The sequence below is a fragment of the Diachasma alloeum genome, unplaced genomic scaffold, assembly GCF_001412515.2.
Source record: "Diachasma alloeum isolate Michigan unplaced genomic scaffold, Dall2.0 Dall_scaffold_00379, whole genome shotgun sequence".
Lineage (NCBI taxonomy): Eukaryota > Metazoa > Arthropoda > Insecta > Hymenoptera > Braconidae > Diachasma > Diachasma alloeum.
The window spans coordinates 553,295-579,894 of NW_021680518.1; the positions used below are offsets into that span (position 1 = coordinate 553,295).

The following is a 26,600-nucleotide window of genomic DNA, read 5'->3' on the forward strand; positions in this document are numbered from 1 at the left end:
AATTCTGGAAGAACTAATGTAGAATATAATACATATAAACAAATATTACACTAGATCGAAAGTCTCATCTCGTCCCTGGCTCTCGTCAATCGAAACCCACTCGATTGACTACGCGAATCAGCTTCTGCTCTTTCAACCACAGAAAGTAATATCCTACGTTTTTCGTCTCGCTCCCATTTTCCTTTTTTTTTCTCCCGTGTAATGATGAGTTCTCTATCTCGTGTCATTACAATGGAATAAACTTATGACATATATGTATATGTGCGATTCGAGCCTGCGACTGGGTCAGAGACAATGGATGTGAAATCGAGCGGCTACTGAACAGTGAGGACACAAGACTCACTCGTCTATTTCTCTTTTTATTGTTATCGTGCGAAGTGGTTTATGGTGAAGAAAAATAGATTCTGTGAATTTTACAGTGTGGAATGAGGAGATGAGTCATTTCTTTTCTATTCACTCACTTTAATCTGATTTAATATCGAGGAATGATGATGTGTCATTGGAAATTCAACGGATTTTGCGATTAGTATAAATTTGTGAATGCAAATAATTTTAATTCGTCATTATTCATTATTTCGAAATGATTTCTTCTTTTCAATTTGGTGGAAACGATTTTTTTTCTCTTATTCCTCGAGCTTCCAGCCCCTGTCGATTTGCTGAACCGATAAAAATGCACGGAGAGAAATATTCAATAAAAATTACATATCTTTTCCATAATTCCGGAGCGTTCCGTAATTTTTATCTGAATCTCCTGTGAAAAATTACAATACCGTCACTTAAATTTTCTGAGTCGATTCCGTAATCGGTGAGTGAATTGTGAGTTCCGTAATTTTAACTGAACATTTCTCTCCGTGTGATATTTCATCTATTGTTCGTCTGCAAATCGAACAAATTTGGTACTTTTTCCAGAAAATGAAAATCGGGGTTTCCTCTATAAGATATTTTTATCCTGAAAAGGCACCGTCTTGCATTTACTACTCAATTTGACGTTCCCAATCGAATTTTTCATCTTTTGATTTCAACAAAAATGATTTTTTTCTCCATTTTTTAAAATGACACAAAATTCTCGTCAAACGTCCAACTTTTGCGATGAAAATTTACCGTTCTATTGGTCGAGATATTGACTAATCCTCTCATTCCATTGAACTAATGATTTCGCTTTGTCTTCCACTTGATTAAATCAAAGATGCCCAGCATCGAGTGCTTTATTCACGTCTCCAACCAGTAGACCGAGAGTTGGACGGTGTTCGGAGTCCTGTCTAAACACAGAGTCGAGAAAATCTGGATTGGTGAGAAAATCAAAGACCATGTCGCAACGGTCCTGTGATTTGTCGGTGAGATGGGGTTTAATTAAGGATATTATCGCCGTCCTGCAGCGCTCTAGGGATCTCGTTAAGTACAAACGATCAAAACTGAACTCAAGCTCGTGAAAGGAGACAACTGCCATTGCTGTCGCTCTCAGGCTCGTTCTTATCTCATTGATTTTCGCCTCGTCGGATGGACCCAATTGTTGATTACGCTGTAATAATCCTATCTGGAAATTTAATGAATGATTTAGACTTATGACATTCGTAAATGAGATGAACTCATTAATCAAATTCGTGTGATACCAGATATTTGGTCGATTACTTCGGGAATAGGAAACTTCAATTTTTTTATTTATTTTTATTTTGCATTTTTATTTTTTATTTTCATTTTTGATTTTGATTTTTCAATCACCAAATTTTTCAATTCAATTGCGTGAGAATTTTTTTTTCTAATCATGAATATTCAGCGTCATTCAAATTGCATTTTGCACAGAATGATTGTTCCTTTAAATATTCGTTGTTTACAAATAAATAATTGCAATTCTTTAAACTCTTGAACGCCTTATTTTTTATAGGCATGAAATCTATTTCTAGTACAATTCCGAATACGAATAAATTTGAAGGAAAATTGATAGTTTATCAATTATTTACAGAAAATTCTCGTAATTTTAAAAAATTTCCCTTTTTAAATTATTTCATCAATCTTCCTCCAAAAGTAAACTTGCTAATTTTTCTTCAGATTTTTGAAATGTTTTCTAACGGTTCAATATCGAGATTCAAATTCAGACCTGCAAAGTTTGAATAATAAAATCATTGTAAGATGTCCGGAGACTTAAGGTGAAGAGGGGGTCAAATGAAAGCTCCGATGTTCGACTATAAAAGTAGAAAAACATTTCACTGAAGAAAAAATGACAGCGATCTTCGCCTTAAATCGCGAAGTTCACATTTCGCCTTAAATCCCGAAGTTTACAGTTCGCGTTAAATCGCGAAGTTCGCACTTCACGCTAAATCGCAAAGTGCACAGTTCGCGTTACATCGCGAAGTTCGCACTTCGAGTTAAATCGTAAAGTTCGCACTTCGCGTTGAATCGCAAAGTACATACTTCATGTTAAATCGTGAAGTTCACACTTCGCGTTAAATCGCGAAGTTCACATTTCGCCTTAAATCCCGGAGTTTACAGTTCGCGTTAAATCGCGAAGTTCGCACTTCACGCTAAATTGCAAAGTGCACAGTTCGCGTTACATCGCGAAGTTCGAACTTCGAGTTAAATCGTAAAGTTCGCACTTCGCGTTGAATCGCAAAGTACATACTTCATGTTAAATCGTGAAGTTCACACTTCGCGTTAAATCGCGAAGTTCACATTTCGCCTTAAATCCCGGAGTTTACAGTTCGCGTTAAATCGCGAAGTTCGCACTTCACGCTAAATTGCAAAGTGCACAGTTCGCGTTACATCGCGAAGTTCGAACTTCGAGTTAAATCGTAAAGTTCGCACTTCGCGTTGAATCGCAAAGTACATACTTCATGTTAAATCGTGAAGTTCACACTTCGCGTTAAATCGCGAAGTTCACATTTCGCCTTAAATCCCGAAGTTTACAGTTCGCGTTAAATCGCGAAGTTCGCACTTCACGCTAAATTGCAAAGTTCACAGTTCGGGTTACATCGCGAAGTTCGCACTTCGCGTTAAATCGCAAAGTACACACTTCATGTTAAATCGCGAAGTTCACACTTCGCGTTAAATCGCGAAGTTCACACTTTGCGTTAAATTGCGAAATTCAAACTTCCGCGTTAAATCGGGAAATTCACCCTTCGCGTTAAATCGCGAAATTCACACTTTCGCGTTAAATCGCAAAGTTCCCATTTCGCGTTAAATTGCGAAGTTCACAGTTCTCTTACCTTAATTGACAATTTGACGATATTCTTGAGGACTTTTTCGGGCTGTTTCTTATCCATATCCGGATGGCTCTTGGCGACCCTCTCCATGAGTTTGAACAGATTATCGAGTAATGAAGTTGTTGCATCATCGATGAACAGTGATCTCCCAGCCCCAGAGGAAACAACACGTCCCAACAGTTTCTTCTGCGCCCTGAGACCCAAATCTCGGGCTCTACTACCTGTACCACTTGCTGGGTATACTCCACCTGCGGTAGCTGCTGACTGCATCACTGTGAATGATAAAATATGAGAGCTTTCATTTGAGCCCCATTAAAATAACTGAAAATTCCCCATTGAAATAACTGATGAAATAATTTGAAAATCTCAATCTTTGGAAAATTACGAGCATTTGCCATAAATAATCTGTAAACAATCGATTCAGAATTTTACCAGACATCGACACCATGCCTAAAAAAAATTAAGTATCCAAAAGTCTGACCAATTTCAATTATTTATTTATAAACAACGAATCATGAAATTCAACTGCAGAAATTCGGTTCTTCAACGGAAACAATGATCACCTGATGATTACTGAATACATTTTCTTCCTCAGAACTACTTAATTGAATAGAACGAAATAAGTGATCGAAGAGAGTAGGGAATTCTGCCGGTTGTAACGGACAAAAAATGAAATGAAGTCAATTAATCCACTCACCGTCGTACATTAGTGCAGTTGACCTCCTGGTGTTCATAAATTCGATTTGAAAAATGAAATGAACGTGCAGAAAGGCTTTTTAACGTAAAAAAACAACGAAGGGCACTCAGCGAACTAAAAATAGAAAAGAACATGAAAAATTAAATAAATAAATTATAAATATGATCGACTGATATGTTGGAAAGAGGAAATAAAAACCAATAACGTAAGCTTATCGAAAAATATCAGAAGACTATTTTTGCAGCCCATAAAATTTTTCATTAAGAAAGGTCTCTCAATATTTTTCCCCTGATATCACTATAAACAAGTAAACGAAAAATATTTTCTTTTAGATTCTGAACTACATCGCCTCCGCGGTTTCGGAATCATTCGAACATGAATTTTTGAAATTTGAAACTTTTCAAAGATTTTTCAATACAGGTCAATTCTTTTTCATTCTATTTTTCTGTTTTTTTCATTCAGAAAATCGAACAAAAAAACTTTCAGCCGAGGAAATTCAATGAAAAATATTTCAATAGAATAATTTTTTTTTATTTATTATTATAAAATATGTTGGATAGAAAAATCATTCTATCCAACAAATTCTAATGAATGAAGGAAAGGCAATTGGTCGGGAAGTTATTGGTTCCAACCGTAATGGGTCACACCCACTTCAACCCACGACCGACCAACAACTCAGTCGAATTTTTTAATGAGTTTTTTTGGAAGTTATACTAAAAAATGGAATTTCACCAGCCCGTGCTGTGGACGGGAGTAACGAAGGGTTAACCCTCGATCGCTCGCTCAATGAACACGGCGCCGCACATTTTCGTTTTTTATATTTTAGCAATTTCTCAACGTTTAAAAATTCTAAAAAAATTTGAGTTCATAGTTCAATCCTTTTATTAAGCGTTGGCGTTGTCCGTTTTTTCTCGGGGAATTTATTCAGCTATAAAAAGGAAAGAAACGTCAAACAGAGAGAAAAGCGGCGCCGCCCATTTTCGTTTTTTTATATTTCAACATATTTCACGACGCTTAAAAATTCTAAAAAATTAGAGTTCACAGTTCAATCCTTTTAATAAGCGTTGGCGTTGTCAGTTTTTTCTCGGGAAATTTATTCAGCTATAAAAAGGAAAGAAACGTCAAACGGAGAGAAAAGCGGCGTTGCGCTGGCTGCGAGTGAGTCCCTGTCGACGCCTTCAGCGTCAGTGTTGCTACATTCACTGCTACACTTGAAATGCGCGCATAGCGGTGAGCGTCAAGGTGGCAACAGCGCGCTCGGTTTAGCGCTGCGTTAACCGTGCGACGGATGAAGCGGGCCGAGCGCGAGTGATCGAGGGTTGATAAAATCTTAATCTTTAAATTATGACATCCTTGTTTATAACAAAGATGTGACGATTTTGAGCCGATGACAAACGTTCCACTTTCCCCCATCCCCTCCTGCGCAAACGCACTGCAAAATATCTAAAAATTTGCGTGAATGAAAACATCACGATAACTTTCTGTGGCTCATGCAATTCCGAGCAAGGAAGTCCGAAAAAATAATGCAAAAACTGAATAAACAAATTGATAATAGTTCAATTCAGTAGCGAAGCGGTAAACCGGGTTAAGCCGATTTTTACTACTGGTCAGTTTTTGACGAATATCTCAGAATCTAAGAGAGATGGAAAATTTTTTGTCATTACCTTTTTTGTAGAGCCAATTGGGGGTTATAAATAAGGTCATGGGACAAATTTTCTATCTCTCTTAGATTCCGAGATATTCATCAAAAACTCGCCAAAAGTCAAAATCGATTTAACCCGGTTTACCGCTTTGCTACTGAATTAATGTCCTGGAAAATGATAACATGAATGTGATACATGAAACCTAATCCTAGGTGATGGACGAAGCCCCTTAATCATAACACAATTTCCATGTTTCAAAAGCCTGGTTAAACTCCGTATGATATATTCATACGACATATACCTTGGTTGCAGTCGGTAACAGCTACCAGATGATAGAGTAACCAACTCTGCAACTCCATCACAGCCGTGCCCCACGCCACCTGAAACCAAAGTTTTCCATGGAATACCAATTAATGTTTTCACAAGGTCAACATTACGTAGTTTAATTCATATGAAAGTCTCAGTCAAATGCACGCTATTCAACCATTTACACTCCGGTGAGTCCAATCTCAGTTTCAACAATGTCAAGGACTCATGGAAAGTTCTCTATTATTGACGTAAAACGATTGATTTCCATTCGATGAAAAGAGAAATTGAATTCTGTCGTGAGAGGGTGAGGTGAGGCGAATGTGATATTTTTCATTTTCTTTTCTTTGGAATTTATCTCCGTGAAGAATATTTCAGACATTTTTTAAGAATATATTTTTTGCTTCCGAATGGAGCATTGTAATCATTCAAATTTAAGTTTTGGATTTTTTCACGAAAGTCCGAAAATTCATTTTTTAAACCGCGTCCGTCAAAGTTTTTCGACAATTTTTCGCTCAAGGATAAAATCTTAATCGATGAAATTGAATAATTTTTTTTCTTAAATGAAGGGTTTGCTAAGCCCTATCCATCGCTATTAATTAAAATTTAATTCATTGATTCATTTTTTTAATTTTTGAATTTTTTGTAAATTCAGTTGTAACACGATAACTCAAAAAAATGACCTAAATTCATTGAATAACGGCTTAAAAAATTTGTTAGGATGTCCTTTTGACATGTTTGAATGTGATGTTTCGAATGAATTCCATTTCATCGAAATTTTCTGACAGTTGATATATTTTTTGATAAATCAATCAAAGAACGATGAAACAACTATTTTCATCTTTGTGGAAAGTTCAATTTCACTAATTATTCGAATGAAAGAAAAAGGTTCAAATTGATTCAATTATCATTAAAACGAATTACTTCGATCTCACTTTGAATGAACAAACTCGTGATATAAGTATATATTTTATAATTTTATGAAAAATTCAGCATGACAGGAGAGAACACATGCAAACTTGTTATGAGCAGCTGAAATATCAGTTAAAAGAAACTCAGATTTTAGGTATTCGGAGCTGATAACCCATATTCTCTTCAAAAAATCCAGATAAAAATTACAAAAGAGAATAGGTGTCGAATGGGAAGGGAATTAATTCAATTCAAGAAAATAAAATAGGCAATGAATAATATACAATGGAAAAAAATAAGCAAAATGACCATTCGGAGGCATATTGCTAATTTATTAGCAAAAATAACTATACTATCCCTGATAGATCAAACCCAGAGTTGACTCTGGGTCAACTCTGGATTATGGAAAAAACCCAGCGAAAAAAGTGAGAAACTCTGGGAAATTTCCATGAACCCAGAGTTAACTCTGGGTTAACTCTGGGTTTGATTCATGAGGGATACGCAATACAGCAGCAAATTCCCACTTGTTTCCGATATTATAGCACGCAAAATCAATACCGAAGAATTCGATATTCTCGCCCCTTGGGCGCATGAAATTTATCAAAATTGAAATATGAGAGACCCTGTAAACCTCGAGTGCATCTAAATGCAAATTCCAGTGTGAAATCATCCCCACGCGCCTCGAGATATTCTCTGCAAACTCATTACGCCCTCAGGATCCCCCAATCATGAGATATCCACGAGAATGGGCGAGGAAAAGTGTGCGGACGTATTATTTGCCAACCGGAGCGAGGACATATCTCATTAGTGTCACGCATCTCGATGACAAAGGGAGATTACGCCGAATAGAATCCCAAAGCCACGGCCCAACCCATGATTGCTCTTGTCACGTATAAAAAAATTCAAGGGGACATCCCAGCCCATTCTTCAGCGAATTCTACTTGTTATTCCGAGGATTTCTATGAAAAATTCGATAGCGTCTCCTTTCGTTTTCTTCACACTCGACATTTAACGAAATAAAATCGATGGATTTTCATTTCTTTTGTAAAATGTTTTTCATGGACATTTTTTCTATCAAAATTCCTTAACAAAAATATAGACAAAATAAGTTATAATTATTGGAAAATGAGAAAATTCAATTTGAAAATTAAATGTGAATAAAATCTTGAATAAGCCTTGTTAGTTACTATAAATTACATTTCACGGAAAATCACTTTTTTTCAAAATTTGCTTCACAAGAAAATAATTCACAGAAAAATGAATAGAATTCGATTTGTCTTGGTGAAAAGAAAATGAAAATAGAATAAAAAGCTTAGGAAATTTGAGCCAAGGAAATTTTATAGAAAATATCTCAATAAAATAATTCGTATAGAAAAATCTAATTCTATTGACTTTTTATTATTATTATTATTGATTATTATTAACATTCATTATTTATTATTGTAATTTTTCATTTTATAAAAAGAGGGTTGAGTGTTCCTAATAATAATAATAATAGGCAAGGGTTGTTCGATTTCGAAAAGTGTTTTTCAGGTGGAAAACTGATTGTCCATGACTTATTTATACATAAAGAAATCGTAATTTGCAAAAATTACAATTTTCCAATGATTTTATAAATTTCCCTCGAGGGATAAATTTGCTAGTTTTTTTTCTGTTCTTAAAAATGTTTCCTAACGGCGCAAGACAGAGAATCCATTCTTTATCTCCAACACTGAGAGAAAAATATAATTCTTCTGACTATATTCCATCACCATCGAATTATAGTCAAAAAGTCCTCAACAATTCTTCATGGGTTACGGTGACTATGGCCGGAGAAGTAATTACTACAATAGAATGTAGTCATTGCAACTATTTTATAGTTCTACTCACGATAGATTTGTCGTGGTTACTTTTGAACTTTGGTTAGTTTAACTGCATTTTGATTTGCAAAAATTACGCTTGTGAAGTTACTATAATGTTATGTGCCGCATACAAAAAAAATCGTATCGTTCACCAAAATGCCTCAATTATTTTTTTATTGTAAATCGAACTTTAGATTTTTCTCTCAGTGAATTTTTCGTAAATGCTCCAATATATTTGAAAACGATTTCTATGAAAAAAAAAATGAAACTACTAGAACATTATTGGTATTCTATTGCTGTAGATTTCTGAACGAGAACTAACGAAAATCCAGTAGGAATTCAAAGAGAATTCTCTAGTGATGGCGTTAGGATTTTCCCTCGAATTTTTTCGTACGTGCTCTCATCCCTCGCCAGTTGCCACCAGAGACACCACGAGTATTGGTTTTTCCGTCGGTTTTTCACAGCTGAAATACCTGCTGAATAGTGGGAAGGGGTAATCATGATGGGTTTGGAGAAGCCCACGATCGATTCGATGTTGAAGTGGAATGGGAACGTCAACGCTGGCTAGCACCACATTGCGAGGAACATCTCCGGAGAATTCCATTGTAACTTTCAATCTTTCAAGTGAATTTGACTCGAAATTCAGAGAATTTGAAAGCGATAAATGTTTGAAGTTTATGGACATTTCTTATTGGGCGCTGAGAGGGACATTTGTCAATTAAAGTAGATGAGAAATCCGCATTGGAGAATTATAAAGAGGTTTTTCTTGGGGAATTAATGTGGCCGTTATCGTCCGATTACTTTCCAAAAAAGTGGTTGATAGATCTTATATTACGCATATAAATATTTAAATGAGCAATAAATATTAAAGATTTATGGGGATTTATGAGGAATATGAGATCTATCAACCACTTTTTTGGAAAGTAATCAGACGATAACGGCCACATACCCTTGATCCTATTAATTCTCATAATTTTCTCAAACTCCAAACTCTATCTACCGCCCAATCGGAATTTAACGGGCAAAGACAGAAACATCATTAACGCCGATTTATTTTTCATCACCCAGTCGGAAGTAATCGGACTGTTTTACCAGGGATGCAACTGTACAGGATTAAGAAGTTTTGATTGCATGAAGGAGCAAAAAATCACAGACGGTAAAATTGAATTCTCAAAAGTACTCTCAAGAGTTTATTCAACCAACCGCACGTGAAAAGATAAATAAACGAGTTTCTTTGACGCAGTAGATTGCCTCAAGTATATCCACCAACGGTCGACAACAAGTCTCATTCATTACGCCAGTTTGATGGGCTTCAAGCGCATGCATCGCATGAATACATGTGGTAATGGGTCTTGAGACACGGACGAAGGCTGGAGTGGCGAGGGGGGAGGGGGGGGGAGGGTCAGGTGGGTGGACTTTTAGTGAAATTATATCGACGTAAACTTGACGCACAGTACAACTACTGGAACTAGTGGCCGTGACCCATCGATTTCGATGTGATGAAAGCAAATTCTCCGAGTTTCCTCGGTGTATCCGTTGGATGCCCCGAGTTACTGAGGGCTTAATTGATTGTTTGAGGGGATCAAGTACTGATTAATTAACTGTTCTCATATTTCCTGGGAATTGATTGCTCGGTTTCCATTGAAAATTCAAAGATTTTGATTTTTACATCCGAATGGATGATTTGTATGCGTTCAAATTTAAGTTATCAATTTGATGAACAAGGAAGACGTTTGATTTGGCAAAAAACACGAATGAGTTTCCTTTTTTAATGTCAATTTAATTTATTTACTTAATTCGATGGATTGTTAGTCGTTAGTACACTGAGGGAAATATCGTCATAATATCACAAAACTAATTTCTTGCGCCGAATATCTCATCTCATGGGGATAAATTTCTTGGGATAAGAATTCCGGATAATGTGTCAAATAATGTCAGATTTCGGTGAAGTGTTCATGACGTGAACATGAACATTTCATGATAAAGTGGGAATTTCTTGCCACAAGAAATCGGTTTTTTCGTGTCAGAAGATGGGAAAATGACTGAAAATATTAAAAGCTTCGATTGAGTGAATCATGAATCAGAGACTTTCATATTGACAAGGTCTATGCGCGCGCTCTCGCGCGCGCTGATCTATGCATTTGTTGAAATGAAGAAATGGAATTCATTGAATTTCATTTTCTCATGAATACCTTATAAATATTGATAATGAATCAAAGAGAATTTGACTAATGATTGAAGTGAATAGCGAAGTAGAGTAAAAGAATCTATAAAGAATTTTCCATTTTCAATTAACTATCTTCAATTTTTTTAAATAATCGGTCTCCATAAAAGGACAGAATTGATTAATTTCACCGATGATATATATACATGTGAAATGTATATTATATATATATATATATATATATATATATATATATATATATATNATGTGAAATGTATATTATATTATATATATATGACGTGAAAAAAAAATTTACCACTGAAGAATTTGCTAATGCCGCGTGTTTTTTTTTGTGAATAACTTCGTGTCACATATTGACCAATCAGAATTAAGGATTAGCGGTCAGGCAGTTTCGAAATATTTCGATATAAAATAACTTCACGTTTCTTTCATCTTTAGTAAATAGGATATATAGGAGGAATGAATAGAGAATTTATGCAGAGGAAAACCTTCAGATATTGAAAAAATACAACCGTCGCTTACGCTCAATCGCTTTGAGCTCGAAGGGAAGCAATATATTCTTTTCCTTCTGTCAAAATATTCTTGTCTTTCAAGGAATATTATCTCATTTCGAAAAAAGACATCACCTTTTCATTCAGTAACTTCCTCCTTAGCCCGAAGAGCACCGATTTCTTGTCTGAAACCTACCATAAATTGATCAAATATGTGTGTGATGTTTTTCGCTTAAGAAATAATTTTTGTGATATTATGTCGATTTTTCTCTTAGTGTAGGATCTAAAATAAAAGAATCACCTAAATGGGGATATGATGGCTTCTATACCTTCAAGATTGTTTTAATTATCAGAAAAAAATTATTTGACGTAAAAATAACAAAACAAGAATAATTAAATGGTAAAATAGTTGAATGCAGCCGAAACGCCTAATTTCTGGAGGACTCGCCAATATTTTTCTTGCTTATTAAATGTTGATCAGTAGAAAAAATAATTGATCACATGATTATACACGAGTAGGATTATTGAAAGGTGAAATCAGTAGCGAAATGGTCAAACGGTTTAAGTCGATTTGGACTACTCATGAGTTTTCAATGAATATCTCACAATCTAAGGCAGATAACAAAATTTTTGTAATGACCTTTTCGGTAGAGCACATTAAGAACTTCAAAAAAGATATATACAAAAATTTCGCTATCTCCCTTAGATTTTGAGATATTCTTCGAAAACTCAGCTAAGAACTATGTTAACCCGTTTGACCGCTTCGCTACTGAAATAATCAGTAGGGGAGGATAGGGTAAAACGGACACTTTTGACTTTTTTTGAAATATTTATGATGTGTTGAATTGTTGATGAAATGGAATAATTTTATTTTTCAATTGATAAATCTGTTTCTGAGTTATGAATATTTTAAAAAAAGTCAAAAGTGTCCATTTTACCCTACCTTCCCCTACGATTTTCATTTTATTTATGAAATATTCAATGCAAGTCGAAATCGTCCAGAACTAACCCCCGTCCAGAAATTGGTCTGTTCACCCTATAGTTCACTACTACAACTTCTTGACTGTCACATAAAAAAAAATCTCCGTATGTGTATTCCCAAGTCACATCACCCGACTTTGGTGGGAAGACGTCAGGGCAGGTGGTTGAAAGCCTGAGGTATATTTAATAATTCAAGTTCTGCCTCGTGCCTTGGCACCCAGCTGTCGAGCAACAGCTGCATCGAATTTGGGGGGCGGGGGGTGAACAGGGGATGCAGTTGAGAGTCAACGGCTGCCGTCAGATCCGCGCTTCAACAATAAAACTTTAACGAGACTCAACCGGAGAACCAGAGCCCTGAGCAAGAGGAATAAAAGAGAAAAAATAGATGGAAGAGATAAAACAACAGAGAACAGAAAAATTCAACAGAGGAATTCAGGGAGTGTTGGTAAACCCTTGGGCTTTCTGGATCTCCTCGAGATGGGAATGATGATTCTCACATCTAGGGCACGTGCCTGAGGGCCTCCATTGTTTTTTCTCGCCGACTTTACGAAGCCAACGGTATTTTCACGGTTGACTGTAACGTCAAAGCCAGTCAATACGAAAAGGAAAAAAATTATTGAGACTTGGGTATTGTGTATTATTATTCACTAACATTTATTCAATGATGCAACGGCTTCTTTTGTTGTTTTTCTTTTGCATTCGTCTGTGGTTTTTACGCTCTGTTTATTTCTGTGGCAAGAAAAATTATTTATTCAATAGTTTTCAAGTCTCAAATTCAAAATAATTTCATGCGAAAACTACTTGATTTGGTTGAATGAAGTTTTGATGAAGAAGAATCAAATATTCCATTGATTTTCTGTCCTAATGATCTGAAAATCAATGAAATACTCAATTTTTCAATTCAATTCATGGGAAAATTGAAAATTCATGTCATTTTGGTTCTGAATATTCATGTCTCAGTGAAAATTCAACCAATTTGTGAAATTTCCATCTCACTCCCACTGAAAACTCATGAATTTCCGTGAATTCTAGCTCGAACTTCACATTTCATAATTAATTAATTATAATTAATTATGCATACATTGATAGTATTAAAATTTAAATACTATATTTTTAAAATTAATTATCAATCATTTAGTAAGAAATTTTATCATTTATTATTAATCAATTAATAATTGTTAATTAATTAATTACTATCATATTTTAATCTCTTGCCAAAAGGTTTCAGCATCAAAATAGCGGACGAAACAACAAGATTGAATCATCCAGTCAAAATTGAAATAAAATACAGAAATAGCATTAAGTAGATTGAAACCGTATGACTTTCAGCGCGGGAACCCGTAGCATCCGTCTTCTCCTTCAAGTGATGACTAAATCCCACACACATAACGTAAAATTCATTCTACGACGGCACTTGCGGAAAAAAAGTGTGCATCGTGACGTTGAACGGATGAAGCAAGATAAATACGATAAAGTACGATTATCCTTATCGCGGGGTTTTCAACCGCCTATTAGTTGACGTCACTTACACCAGTGTGAACTCATCAGCTAATTACCGAAATTTATCGCTCGACTGCACATACTCATACGTTCCCACACCTTTATTTTTTTTAGTCAGAGACAAAATTTTAAGATGATTTTTTTTTCTTTCGTGAAAACCGCCGTCAAAAAATATATTTAAAAAATATATAATATGGGCCAATTCCATATATTTTTAATAGATTTTTTAAAATATAAATTTTTCCTTGTGGGAAGCTGAAGAGTTTTTTTTTTCTTTTTCTCTCAGTGTGAACTCATCAGCTAATTACCGAAATTTATCGCTCGACTGCACATGCTCATACCTTCTCACAACTTCATTTTTTTTTAGTCAGAGACAAAATTTTAAGATGATTTTTTTTTCTTTCGTGAAAACCGCCGTCAAAAAATATATTTAAAAAATATATAATATGGGCCAATTCCATATATTTTTCAAATTTAGAAAGAATATATAAAAAAAGTACATAACCATATATTTAATTTTTTTAATATTATTGGGCCAATTTAAGATATTTTTAATAGATTTTTTAAAATATAAATTTTTCCTTGTGGGAAGCTGAAGAGTTTTTTTTTTCTTTTTCTCTCAGTGTGAACTCATCAGCTAATTACCGAAATTTATCGCTCGACTGCACATGCTCATACCTTCTCACAACTTCATTTTTTTTTAGTCAGAGACAAAATTTTAAGATGATTTTTTTTTCTTTCGTGAAAACCGCCGTCAAAAAATATATTTAAAAAATATATAATATGGGCCAATTCCATATATTTTTCAAATTTAGAAAGAATATATAAAAAAAGTACATAACCATATATTTAATTTTTTTAATATTATTGGGCCAATTTAAGATATTTTTAATAGATTTTTTAAAATATAAATTTTTCCTTGTGGGAAGCTGAAGAGTTTTTTTTTTCTTTTTCTCTCAGTGTGAACTCATCAGCTAATTACCGAAATTTATCGCTCGACTGCACATGCTCATACGTTCCCACACCTTTATTTTTTTTTAGTTAGAGACAAAATATTAAGATGATTTTTTTTTCTTTCGAGAAAACCCCCGTCAAAATAGTATATTTCGTCACTAGGCCGAAAGAAACTTTTCTGGCGAATATGAGTTTGCAGCCCGAGCCGAAGGCGAGGGCTGCAATCATATGAGCTAGAAAAGTTTTTTTTGGCCATATGACGAACAGTATTTTTTGTTATGACGGCCGTAGGCAGAGATTCGCGGACGCGGAGCGGAGCGTCCGTGAAGCGCTGCCTCACGGCCGGAATGACAAAAAATATATTTAAAAAATATATAATATGGGCCAATTTCATATATTTTTCAAATTTATAAAGAATATATAAAAAATGTACATAAACCATATATTTAATTTTTTTAATATTATTGGGCCAATTTAAGATATTTTTAATAGATTTTTAAAAATATAAATTTTTCCTGTTGGGAAGCTGAAGAGTTTTTTTTTCTCTTTCGATCATTGGGCAATGATTAATTACTTTTTGCGGAATGATGACAAGTGGGAAATTGCTTTTGTATTAACATGGTGTAGTTTTTTGCTGCTAAATTATCAATATGCTTGCGAATGGGCGTTTTCCATTTTGCACGTCATCCGCTTCTATAGCATACAATTCAATTCTGGGAAGGATAATCGTTCCCAGAATTCATCGTTTCATATCATTTGATTAAATTCAATGAATTTTGTTTTTTAATCAACTGTGTTATATTTTTAATTTAGTTCATTATTTGATGAAATTTCAAATATGAAATAATATATATCTATGGACCATCCATTTATGCGGTGAGCGGGACGTCGATCGTTTTAATGATGATTAAATCAATCTTAACTTCAATTTTTTTCATTCAAATAATAGGTGGAAGTAAATTTTTCAGAAGATGGAAAATCAACAAACTTTTAACTGCTGTGGTAATAATTTCCGAAAATCTTTCGTAAATCCAATGGAAGAATGATGGTATCTGTATTGTGGAATGAATTTGAAATATCATATTTAAAGGAATCATGTCAGACGGTTCACTTTCAAAGCAATTAACGAAAAGTTCTACATTTACAAAAATCATCATAAAAATCAAACCATCGAATGTAGGTACAGGACCGATCTTTTAACTTCGACAGAGTGGCTTTGAAATTAATATTTTCAGCTGTCATTTAATGAATTCAGAACATTTTTTTCAGTTATGGCGGGACAACCGATTTTTTTAAATTCCAAAATCCAAAAATATAGTATATAAATGAAATTATAATTAATGTCGATGGATAGAGCTCAACAGTACCTGCATTTGAAAATAAAAAGACTCAATTCCATCGATTTACTAACGAGCAATTAAAGAAAAACCTTGTCCCACACATATATATACGGACCGGTCCAACAAATGGCATATTCAGATTTTTTATATCATAATAAGTTGACACAACAAAAAAAATTCCGAACTTAAATTTGAACGATTACAATGCTTCCATTCAGAAGCGAAAGACGGAAAGAGCGTCCTCAAGTTTTTATTCTTAAACATTCTTTGGAGAAAATAATTTTTTGTCAAAAGAAAATGTGGAGAATTGAAAATGAGATTATTGCTATGAATGAGTCTCAAAATTCATTAATCAGGAATACAGTCTCCCCCTCTCGTCGATCCCCTTTAAAACGAGAAAACCTGATTATTCATCCAAAACACGTAAAACATATCCTCTAACTCACCTCGATAATTATTGAGTCGCAGGCGACTCCAAAACGGACGGTGAAAGTTGTCTCTTCCAAGTACGAATGAAATATTTCATTAATTAAATCAATTCCATGAGTAGAAATCGCCCATTATTTCGCGATTGAAACACACCCGGTGTCCTAATTGACGCACAATCACACTCCACTGGCGGTTAATTTTGCTGGAGGGATCTTCCCAGAATTTCAAACCGTGGATTGACTCGTCGAGAGCCGAACGACGTCTGGGATGTGTGTTGTGATCACACATAGCGCGAACCCACCCCGGTTGCTATGGTAGTGATCGCGGGTGGGGAAGTAGTAGAGGAAGGGAGGAAGTGGTCACGGTCCCCAGTGATCCGACACGAGAGAGGGTCCATTTGACCCCGTAAATATTCAAAAGTTGACGTTTAAGGTATATCCCTAGAAAACACATGTCTCATATTCACATTATTTTGCGTCTGGTCAGAGAAGACGAGAGAGTTCTCGCTGTCTAGTTGAGTTAACGAGGATACTCTTTGAGATTAATTGTTCGAGTTGTTATCGAGTCGGTTTCTATTTATTTTTTGGGGGTTTAATGATGAGGAAGTTGAGAGAATGGTGATGTTGGCCTGTGGTAATGTTGATTTTCTGATGATCTATTTGGAATTTTTAGACTGATTAAAGTAGCTCTACCCGTCCGGTAAATTTAAAGATTATTGAAACCTGCAATAGAATTGCAGAAAACTCGATTAGATTCGGAATTCTATTTTTTTTTCAATTTAATTATCGTTTGGGTTTTTCAAAGAAGAAATGTTTAAAAATCAGGATTTGACCCAGTGTCTTATGTGAAAATCAACATTTCCATTGTAATCAAAGATTACAATCTGATTTTTTTTTTCATTAGATGTGAAAAAATCAAGAATTGTTTTGACATCTCATAAAAAATAATCCACCGTTTTGCAAACAAATTTTCTTATTTATTTATAAGAGGGAAATGTTTGAAAAAATATCAACATTTTGCGAAATTTAATTTAGATAATACTGACTGGGTATGAATTTTTTCAAATTTTTTCCATGCAATTTAGTTGAAAACCCTTTTCGCCAAAATTCACGTTTTTTGAATTTTTCTGGTAAATTGTTGACCGGATTGACGTGAAAAAATATAACGTTTTTGCGTTTTATCATCACTTAAAGTAGCTCTACCTTTACGGTAAATTCAACGATCATTGAAACCTGCAAAAAAATTGCAGAAAACTCGATTAGATTCGGAATTCTATTTTTTTTCTCAATTTAATTATCGTTTGGGTTTTTCAAAGAAGAAATGTTTAAAAAGGATTTGACCCAGTGTCTTATGTGCAAATCAACATTTCCATTGTAATCAAAGATTAAAATCTGATTCTTTTTTCATTAGATGTGAAAAAATCAAGAATTGTTTTGACACCTCATAAAAAATAATCCACCGTTTGGCTAAAACTTTTCGGAAATTCACAAAACTTTAGAAAAAATGCAGGAAAATAATTGCACTACCATGAATCTTCGTGAGTCAGTCAATAATGATAAAACGCAAAAACGATATGTTATTTCGCGTCAATCCGATCAATAATTTGCCACAAAAATGAAAAAAACGTGAATTTTGGCCGAAAGGGTGTAGTACATCTTCACTAGGCCTTGGGACCCATTGAACAGTTTGTGATATATGACGGAATATGGAAATACCAGGGAAAATCGCGAACTCGAAAAAATGTCATTTTTTCCTGTTTTTACCGTCAAAATGCTCTTTTCGCCGGAGTTTTCATAGGATTTTAGATTGTTTTTTTTACTGTTCTTTACACTCTGAAGAACAAAGTTAAGCATCCGTTTAGCTTCATTCGCAATCGATCATGAATAAAGCAGTAGCAAAGAGGTAAAACGGTTCAAGTCAATTTTGACTATTCACTGTTGAAAGTTTTCGTCCGAATTTTCCGTGCCAAATTTCGGAAATTTTTATCGTGTTCAAGTTCCACTGAAGTTTCAGGAAATCTTGTCATTGAAAAATCAAACAGTCCATTGATTTTCTGTTCAAATTATCTAGAAATCAATAAAATATTTAATGCTTCAGTTCAATTATTCTGTGAAAATTTAAAAAAAATCAAAAAAATAATTCTATCACTATTAAATAGCATGTTTACTTTTGAAGGAAGTTTGATGGAATAATTAAGAAATTGCAATTTTTTACAATTACTAGCATTTTCTATAAATAATTTGTAAACAATCAATTTTCCACGTAAAAATCATTTGTTTGGAATTTTTCCAGTAATTTATTTTGTCTGAAAAAATGAAGTTTCCGAAAGTTTAAACAACTTCAATTATTTATTTATAAAAGTGTAATTTGAAGCTTCAGTCTACCAAGAAATTGTCCCATCTCCTTGTCACTCATAAAGTTAAAAAAATATCACTTGCCATTTTATTTTCAAATTACTCATTAACGAGATAATTTAATATTTCATAATATCAAGACGTGGAAAAGCGAATTCGCTCGGAAATTCTGTTGGAATTCTACGCGGATTTTGCCATGCAAAACCAGACAAAATCCAGCGGAAAAAACTTAGAAAATTTGTGCCCAATAATTCTAATACCAAAAATCTAAGAGGAAAATTCAAACAGAAATTTGAAATCTATTGACTTTTTCTTATTGAATTTTCTAGCGAATTCGTTAGGTTTTCTATTGAATTTTTTTATGCGTTTCATGAAAAAAAGAGGATTGGTTGAATGTTTTTCAAGGATTGGGAAAGGTTTTCCTGGGTTGAATAAACAATAACAGCTCTTGTGTTGTGTATCAAAGCATGTTTATTCATTTCTGTTCGGCAATTGTTCCACTGATTAATTATCCATTCATCAATATATTCACTCGCCGACTCCATAATACTTGATTCCATCCTCAACATGATTATTATTTGTATGTAATTGACACACGTCTGAGGTTGTACGTTGATATGAGTTGTGTTTATAATTAATTGTCTATTGGTTCCATTTTTTATGGAGCTCCTTGAGGTGTGCATAGGCACGACTGGAGATGTTGAGGGCCGCATTCAAGGGTTGGAGCCCGGGTTCTCCCAGGAGACTGAGCCCCGAGAGACCTGCAATGCAAAGAGAAACATTCGTTTCTCATCAATTCCTCAATTATAAGTCATGGAGACGTGAGTGAAAAGTCACATCACTTGTTATAAAATGTCTCAATTTTTCACGCTGCAGGTTTACTGACTTCACAACTAAAAAAATTTCATAGAAAAACCGAGGACATTCGACAACAAATTCCCTTGGATTTATATTCAACTTCTATTGCAAATTCTTTTAGTTTTTGGCCGCACTTTACTGTGAGTTTTTTTAATTGAAAATGTCCTATAGGAACTGTGTTATAAAAACAATCAGTAGAGTTTCATCTCTCCATACAACTTTTTCTATGGAGACATTTTCTATAGGAATCCATCGACATGAATTTTCTAATTCAGTACTGCAGTGGTCAATCGGTTTAAGTCGACTTAGCTCCCAGTTGAGTTTTTGTTGAATAACTCGGAATTTAAGAAAGCGAAATTTTTGCGAGATCTTTTTCGATCGTCTTCACTTTTCTTTACAAAAAAGATTTTCAGGACAATTTTGCTAACTCCTTTAGAACTTTAAATATTCATCGAGAACTAGCGCTAGAGTGGAGTTAACTTAAACCGTTTGACCACTTCACTGCTGAATTTTTTTCCCTTCTGTTTTTCTTATTTTCATAAAAAAAATCAAAGGAAAAATCTTCGAACATTTGCGTCGAGGAATTCCTGCAGAAAATTCTACTGATCTTTCAATAGAATACTCTCCATTGAACATTTCTATTGATGATAGCTTAGTAAATTCCGAATACGATAAATTTTTTGTAAAATTTTGTACTACATAGTTTTAAAAAATTAAGTAGCAAATAATTTCGTATTTGATTCAAACAGTTGTTATTGCCTGCAACAACAACACATGAGAGTCGAATAACTCAATAACTTATGAGAATGAAATGAATGAAGTTATTTAGAATTTTTTTCGGAAATCCATGTCAGTAGCGAAGTGGTAAAAGGAGATGAGTTAATTTTGACTATTGCCCAGACTTCAATCAATATCTCGGAATCTAAGGGAGATGGCGAAATTTTTGTTATAATCTTTTTTGTGGAGCCGATTGAGTGCTACAACAAATGTAATTACAAAAATTTCGCTATCTCCCTTAGATTCACGCATGAAAAAATTTAATAGAACAATCTGTCGAATTCGTTAGAAAATTCGATTGAATTTCTATTAAACTTTCTATTAGTTTTTGGTTGATTCTATTGACATGTTCAATAGAAAACATCCAATAGAAAAAGTCAACAGAATTCGATTTTTCTATATAACTTATTCTTTTCATATATTTTATATAGAATTTGCTCGACTCCAATTTTCTACGTTTTTTTCATTCTATTTTTCTGTTCTTCTCACTAAGAAAATCAAACGAAAAAACTTAGAAAATTTGAGCCGAGGAAATTCTATAGAAAATATCTCAATAGAATAAGTTATATAGAAAAATTGAATTCTATTGACTTTTTCTACTGAATATTTTCTATTGAACATTCCAACAGAATCGGCCAAAAACGAATAAAACAGTTCAATAGAAATTCAATAAAATTTTCTAACGAATTCGATAGGTTTTTCTATTAAATTTTTTCGTCCGTGTTCCGAGATATTGATTGAAAACTGGTCAATAGTCAAAATTGACTTATCTCCTTTTACCACTTCGCTACTGATATGGACTAGCTTTGGGCCCGATCGTCTTGGGATATCCCTTAAAGTGGAAAAAATATCGTGTGACGTAATATTTGCATGGCCCCTCACCTAAATAAGTATGAAGTGGATCAGCCCTCGTGTCATAATATTTGGCGAATCCACCGATTCTAGTGTCCTGAGTGCTCAGCACAAACTCCCGATTCTTTTCAGCGTCCGAAAACTGCTGCACATCGAGCATTTGCAGCGTAGCACCAATCCAGAAGCTGTAGCAAGTGTCGGTAGGCTTGCCAGGCCTTCCTTGGAAGCCATCACTCTGTCTCATGAGACACCACCGTCTCAACCTCTCCAACTGCTCCAGACTCAGGGCTCCGTGGAGTTCATTCATCAGGAGGAGACTTGCAACTGCGCAGAAGGTGGAGCCTCCGTGGGACTCCAGGCCCGGACCTTGTCCCATTGCGCCGTCGTACGACTGCAATTATTCTGATGAGAGAATTACGATATTAAACTCCTAAATATTTTGGCTAATGCCAAACAGAAAGTGGATTTATGAAGATTACTTCAAAGAAAAAGACCTATTCTTCGCGTCTACACTGAGAGAAAAACAAACATGTTGTCAAACAAGTCTTGTTTGGGCCAACAAAATCGCTAGTTGACAATTGCCAAAAAAGAATTTGTTTGGTTAGAATTTGAAAGTCTCAAATATGAATAATTGTTCTGCTTTCGACAGCAACGAAATATTTGCCTCAAGAGGCGGATAATTCACACCAGACGTTGCCTTTTCAGAATGAAAATATCTCATACAGAGGAAAATTTATCAACAAATATTTTATCCCTAAGTTACAAGATTGCTATCATATCATTATTATTGTTTCATTTAAGGGTTCATTTCTTGTCAATGAAAAAACTTAGAAAATTTGAGCCGAGGAAATTCTACAGAAAATATCTCAATAGAATAAGTTATATAGAAAAATTGAATTCTATTGACTTTTTCTACTGAATATTTTCTATTGAACATTCCAATAGAATCGGCCAAAAACTAAAGAACAGTTCAATAGAAATTCAATAAAATTTTCTAACGAATTCGATAAGTTTTTCTATTAAATTTTTTCGTCCGTGTTCGTTGCGCCGTCATACGACTGCAATTATTCTGATGAGAGAATTACGATATTAAACGCCTAAATATTTTGGCTAATGCCAAACAGAAAGTGGATTTATGAAGAGTACTTCAAAGAAAAATACCTATTCTTCGCGTCTACATTGAGAGAAAAACAAACACGTTGTCAAACAAGTCTTGTTTGGTTAGAATTTGAAAGTCTCAAATATGAATAATTGTTCTGCTTTCGACAGCAACGAAATATTTGCCTCAAGAGGTGGATAATTCACACCAGACGTTGCCTTTTCAGAATGAAAATATCTCATACAGAGGAAAATTTATCAACAAATATTTTATCCCTAAGTTACAAGATTGCTATCATATCATTATTATTGTTTCATTTAAGGGTTCATTTCTTGTCAATGAAAAAACTTAGAAAATTTGAGCCGAGGAAATTCTACAGAAAATATCTCAATAGAATAAGTTATATAGAAAAATTGAATTCTATTGACTTTTTCTACTGAATATTTTCTATTGAACATTCCAATAGAATCGGCCAAAAACTAAAGAACAGTTCAATAGAAATTCAATAAAATTTTCTAACGAATTCGATAAGTTTTTCTATTAAATTTTTTCGTCCGTGTTCGTTGCGCCGTCATACGACTGCAATTATTCTGATGAGAGAATTACGATATTAAACGCCTAAATATTTTGGCTAATGCCAAACAGAAAGTGGATTTATGAAGAGTACTTCAAAGAAAAATACCTATTCTTCGCGTCTACATTGAGAGAAAAACAAACACGTTGTCAAACAAGTCTTGTTTGGTTAGAATTTGAAAGTCTCAAATATGAATAATTGTTCTGCTTCCGACAGCAACGAAATTTTTGGCTCAAGAGGCGGATAATTCACACCAGACGGTGCCTTTTCAGAATGAGGAAAATTTATCAACAAATATTTTATCCCTAAATTACAAGATTGCTATCATATCATTATTATTGTTTCATTTAAGGGTTCATTTCTTGTCTGTGATTATTAAACAGCCGAAACGAAAAACTGCAATCCTTTAGAAAACCTTTAGAAAACATTTTAAAAATCCGAAAAAAATTAGTTGATGAAATAATTTAAAAATTGGATTTTTTAAAATTACGATTTTCTCTAAATAATTAATGAACAATCAATTTTTCACCATAAAAATCATTTGTTCGGAATCGCAACAAATTTATTAATATTCAGAATTTCACCAGAAGTCGATGAGGTTTCCGAAAGTTTAAACCATTTTAATTATTTATTTATAAATAACGAATGTTCAAAGAAACAATAATACTGTGCAAAATGTAATTTGAATGACACTGAATATTCATAATTATTTCCAAATTTTTCTCACGCAATTTAATTGATAAATTTGCTGATTGACAATGGTTGAATCTAAAGTGTGATGCGTACCAAACTGTAAAAGCTACTTGGTTATCCATAAACCTCTACTGAACGAACTTCGTATCAGTATTGAATAAAAACTTGACCTCCCTCCATCTATAAATAATAAAAATGAATAATTTCAATACTTACAATGCTCTTGACGATATAATCAATAGCCCTGTCTTTATCCAATCCACTCCAGTCGTCCAAAATAGCGCAGATACAGCAGGCACAGTAGAGAAACCTCATGTCGCTCTCGGAGCCAGTGATCATGGCGATGAAGCAGCCATCGGGGTTCTGGCAACTCCTCATACCCTCGACGATGGACTTTTTGTCGACCCTCGACAGATCGTCGCCAAGTGCCAGCAATGTGGCGAGGGCAGTGTAAGTCATCGACAAATGGCCACAGAGATAGTCTGGAGTTTGATCTGGAAGCATTGTGGAGGCCTGGAAGCCCGACATGGCCCCCGCCCCCTTCACCTGAAGCCTGTAGATCCACTCCACTGCTCCCAGGCGCTCCTCCTCCTTGAGAATGTCCAGGCAGTTCAGGAGATCGAGGCCTGAAATCGCGAAGAAGCCGAACATCATGCGGTTCGAGTCGTACGAGGCCATTTGCGAGGGCATGATCTGGATTATTCGCTTGAAGTACTGGGCGTGACGAAATTTGTTGAGCTCCTCTGCTGGTTTTCTTGGTAAATCCATTGTGCGAGGATGTTGAGGAGAGGGTGACAATTATCCCTGCAATTATGTGAATTATTTGGTGAGTGGCAGTGATATGCATATTCATCAGTGCATATTCATCAATCATAATTACCGTTAAATTGTGACACAGTTGTCAATTTTTAACATGAATGTTGAAATTTTAAATATTAAATTAACCGTCAATTTGTAGATTCAAATTTTGAAATCATCTGTTAACCAATAATTTAGGTAGGAAGATTGACGATTATTTGGATAATCGAAAGTCAAGTACCTAAATTTAGAATTAGCTTGATAACTAAAAATTACATTTCAATATTATCACATATTTTATTCACCATCAATCGGCAAAATTTAGTTATTAAATTTTATAATATTTTAAAATTGGTTGAATATAGTTAAACTTTGAACAATATAAGGAGATAATCCGACTTAATATTGTCAAAATTTAATGCTACTGGCCGTCACTGGTGAGTGGTGAGCAGCCTTGGGCGAGTTAAATACGACTGCACTGAGAGAAAAATGCAGTAAATTAGTGATACATGCAGATATATTGGCGATACCGAATATGTCGACACTTCCAGTCGATTCTCCACATTTTCTTGTGACAACAAATTTTTTTCTCCAAAAAATTTTTAAGAATAAAAACTTAAGGACAGCGTTTCCGTTTTTCGCTTCCGAAGGGAAGCATTGTAATCGTTCAAATTTAAGTTTCAAATTTTTTGTGTTATAGCAACTTAATTATTATGATCTAAAAAGTCTGAATATGCAATTTTTAGCGAAGTGGTAAAACGGTTTGAATCGACTTATCTCTTAGTTGAGTTTTTGAGGAATATTTCTGAATCTAAGGGAGATAGCGAAATTTTCGTAATGACATTCGTTGTAGCTCTCAATCAGCTCTACAAAAAAGGTTATAACGAAAATTTTGCTATCTTCCTTAGATTCCGAGATATGCATTGAAAACTGGTCAATAGGGAAAATTGACTTGTACCGTTTTACCACTTCGCTACTGAATTGTTCGTTAATAAATCGATGGAATTAAATCCTTTTATTTTCAAATGTAGGTATTGTTGAGCCCTATCCATCGACATGAATCAAAATTTCATCCACATATTATATTTCTGAATTTTGGAATTGAAAAAAATTGGTTGTCCCACCATAACTGAAAAAAAATGTTCTGAGTTCATTGAATGATGGTTTAAAAAATTCTTTGGTTGTTTATTGGCCGAGTTCGAAGACGAAGGCAGTAGCTGTAATCGTTGTTTTGATTTTTAGAATCATTTTCAAAAATTTGGTGTTTTACAAAAATAACAATTCCGAGTTTATATTTGAATGTCATGCTCTAAATTCATTGAATGATAGCTGGAAACATTAGTTTCAAAGCCACTTTATTGAAATTGAAAGATTGCTCCTATACCTACATTCGTTGGTTTGATTTTCATTAAAAATCAGTGACATTTCCCTGTAAATCAAAACTTTTACTCTCTACGAATTTTGTCACTCCATGACAACTAAAGAAATTGAGAATGGAGAAATAACAGAAAATTGATGTGATCCTTGAAAGGATTTTTAATTAATGCTGAGGGTTTACCTTGTGTACGTGTTGTTTCTCGTATTTTTTGGAGCGACTTGTGTGGGTCGAAACTTTGGTGATTGATCTCTCCCTCCAGATTCTTTATAATTACCCCAGACCAGTCGTGTCACCGGAATGTTGATTGAATCATGGTTCAGACCCCTGTACTCTGCGTCGTTTTAATTAAAATGAGAATTTCTCCCTGTCGTGATGAGATTGGGGCAAACGAGCCGGTCAATGACGTTGAAATAAAAATGAGATAAATAATAGAGTTGGAGGCACTCTATTGGTACAAAATTCCCTAGCTCCGTTAACTAGGGACTTGATTCAGTTGAGTGTTGAGAGACTGGAGTTTAGGGATAAAAGGGAGACCCCCTAAAACGAGGGAAAATTTAATTAATTAGAAAATATAGGAATTCCCAGTGATTCGGATCATTATTTTAATAATATTATTATAATTGTAATTTATAATAATTATTAATATTATTATATTATTAATAATATAATAATAATATTATATAATTATATTATTAAATTTATATTATTTAATTATTAATTATATAATATTATTATTATATTATT

General features: G+C 34.2%; 2 protein-coding genes across 3 annotated transcripts; both read right to left on the reverse strand.

The window, feature by feature from the left end:
* Positions 1-795: 795 nt before the first annotated feature.
* On the reverse strand, positions 796-16,718 carry LOC107041786 (tumor necrosis factor alpha-induced protein 8-like protein). Of its 2 annotated transcripts, none has more exons than XM_015262522.1 (4): positions 16,491-16,718; positions 5,839-5,917; positions 3,201-3,469; positions 796-1,534 (listed from the first exon to the last, which is right to left on the reverse strand). In XM_015262522.1, exons 2-4 carry the CDS (start codon positions 5,894-5,896, stop codon positions 1,181-1,183), a joined length of 681 nt encoding a protein of 226 aa, XP_015118008.1. In that variant the 5' UTR covers positions 5,897-5,917; positions 16,491-16,718; the 3' UTR covers positions 796-1,180. The 2 variants fall into 2 exon arrangements, with proteins under 2 accessions (XP_015118008.1, XP_015118010.1); XM_015262524.1 differs by lacking the exon at positions 16,491-16,718 and adding an exon at positions 3,895-4,008 and having other exon boundaries at positions 5,839-5,909.
* A 2,557-nt stretch (positions 16,719-19,275) lies between these two features.
* Positions 19,276-26,352, reverse strand: LOC107041780 (geranylgeranyl transferase type-1 subunit beta). Its single transcript, XM_015262516.2, has 4 exons — positions 26,037-26,352; positions 23,897-24,484; positions 21,345-21,705; positions 19,276-19,588 (listed from the first exon to the last, which is right to left on the reverse strand). The coding sequence occupies exons 2-4, from the start codon at positions 24,446-24,448 to the stop codon at positions 19,470-19,472; spliced, it is 1,032 nt and encodes a 343-aa protein (XP_015118002.1). The 5' UTR covers positions 24,449-24,484; positions 26,037-26,352; the 3' UTR covers positions 19,276-19,469.
* Positions 26,353-26,600: the final 248 nt, after the last annotated feature.

Bases quoted from the DNA above. Each gene is read 5' to 3' on its own strand.
- LOC107041786 (XM_015262522.1), bottom strand. From the start codon at position 5,896: ATGGAGTTGCAGAGTTGGTTACTCTATCATCTGGTAGCTGTTACCGAC. The intron at 3,470-5,838 runs GTATATGTCGTA...TATCATTCACAG, and splicing joins TGTTACCGACTGCAACCAAG to TGATGCAGTCAGCAGCTACC. The intron at 1,535-3,200 runs GTAAGAGAACTG...TTAAATTTCCAG, and splicing joins TCGTCAAATTGTCAATTAAG to ATAGGATTATTACAGCGTAA.
- LOC107041780 (XM_015262516.2), bottom strand. From the start codon at position 24,448: ATGGATTTACCAAGAAAACCAGCAGAGGAGCTCAACAAATTTCGTCAC. The intron at 21,706-23,896 runs GTAAGTATTGAA...GAATAATTGCAG, and splicing joins ATTATATCGTCAAGAGCATT to TCGTACGACGGCGCAATGGG. The intron at 19,589-21,344 runs GTGAGGGGCCAT...TTTGCATTGCAG, and splicing joins TCCACTTCATACTTATTTAG to GTCTCTCGGGGCTCAGTCTC.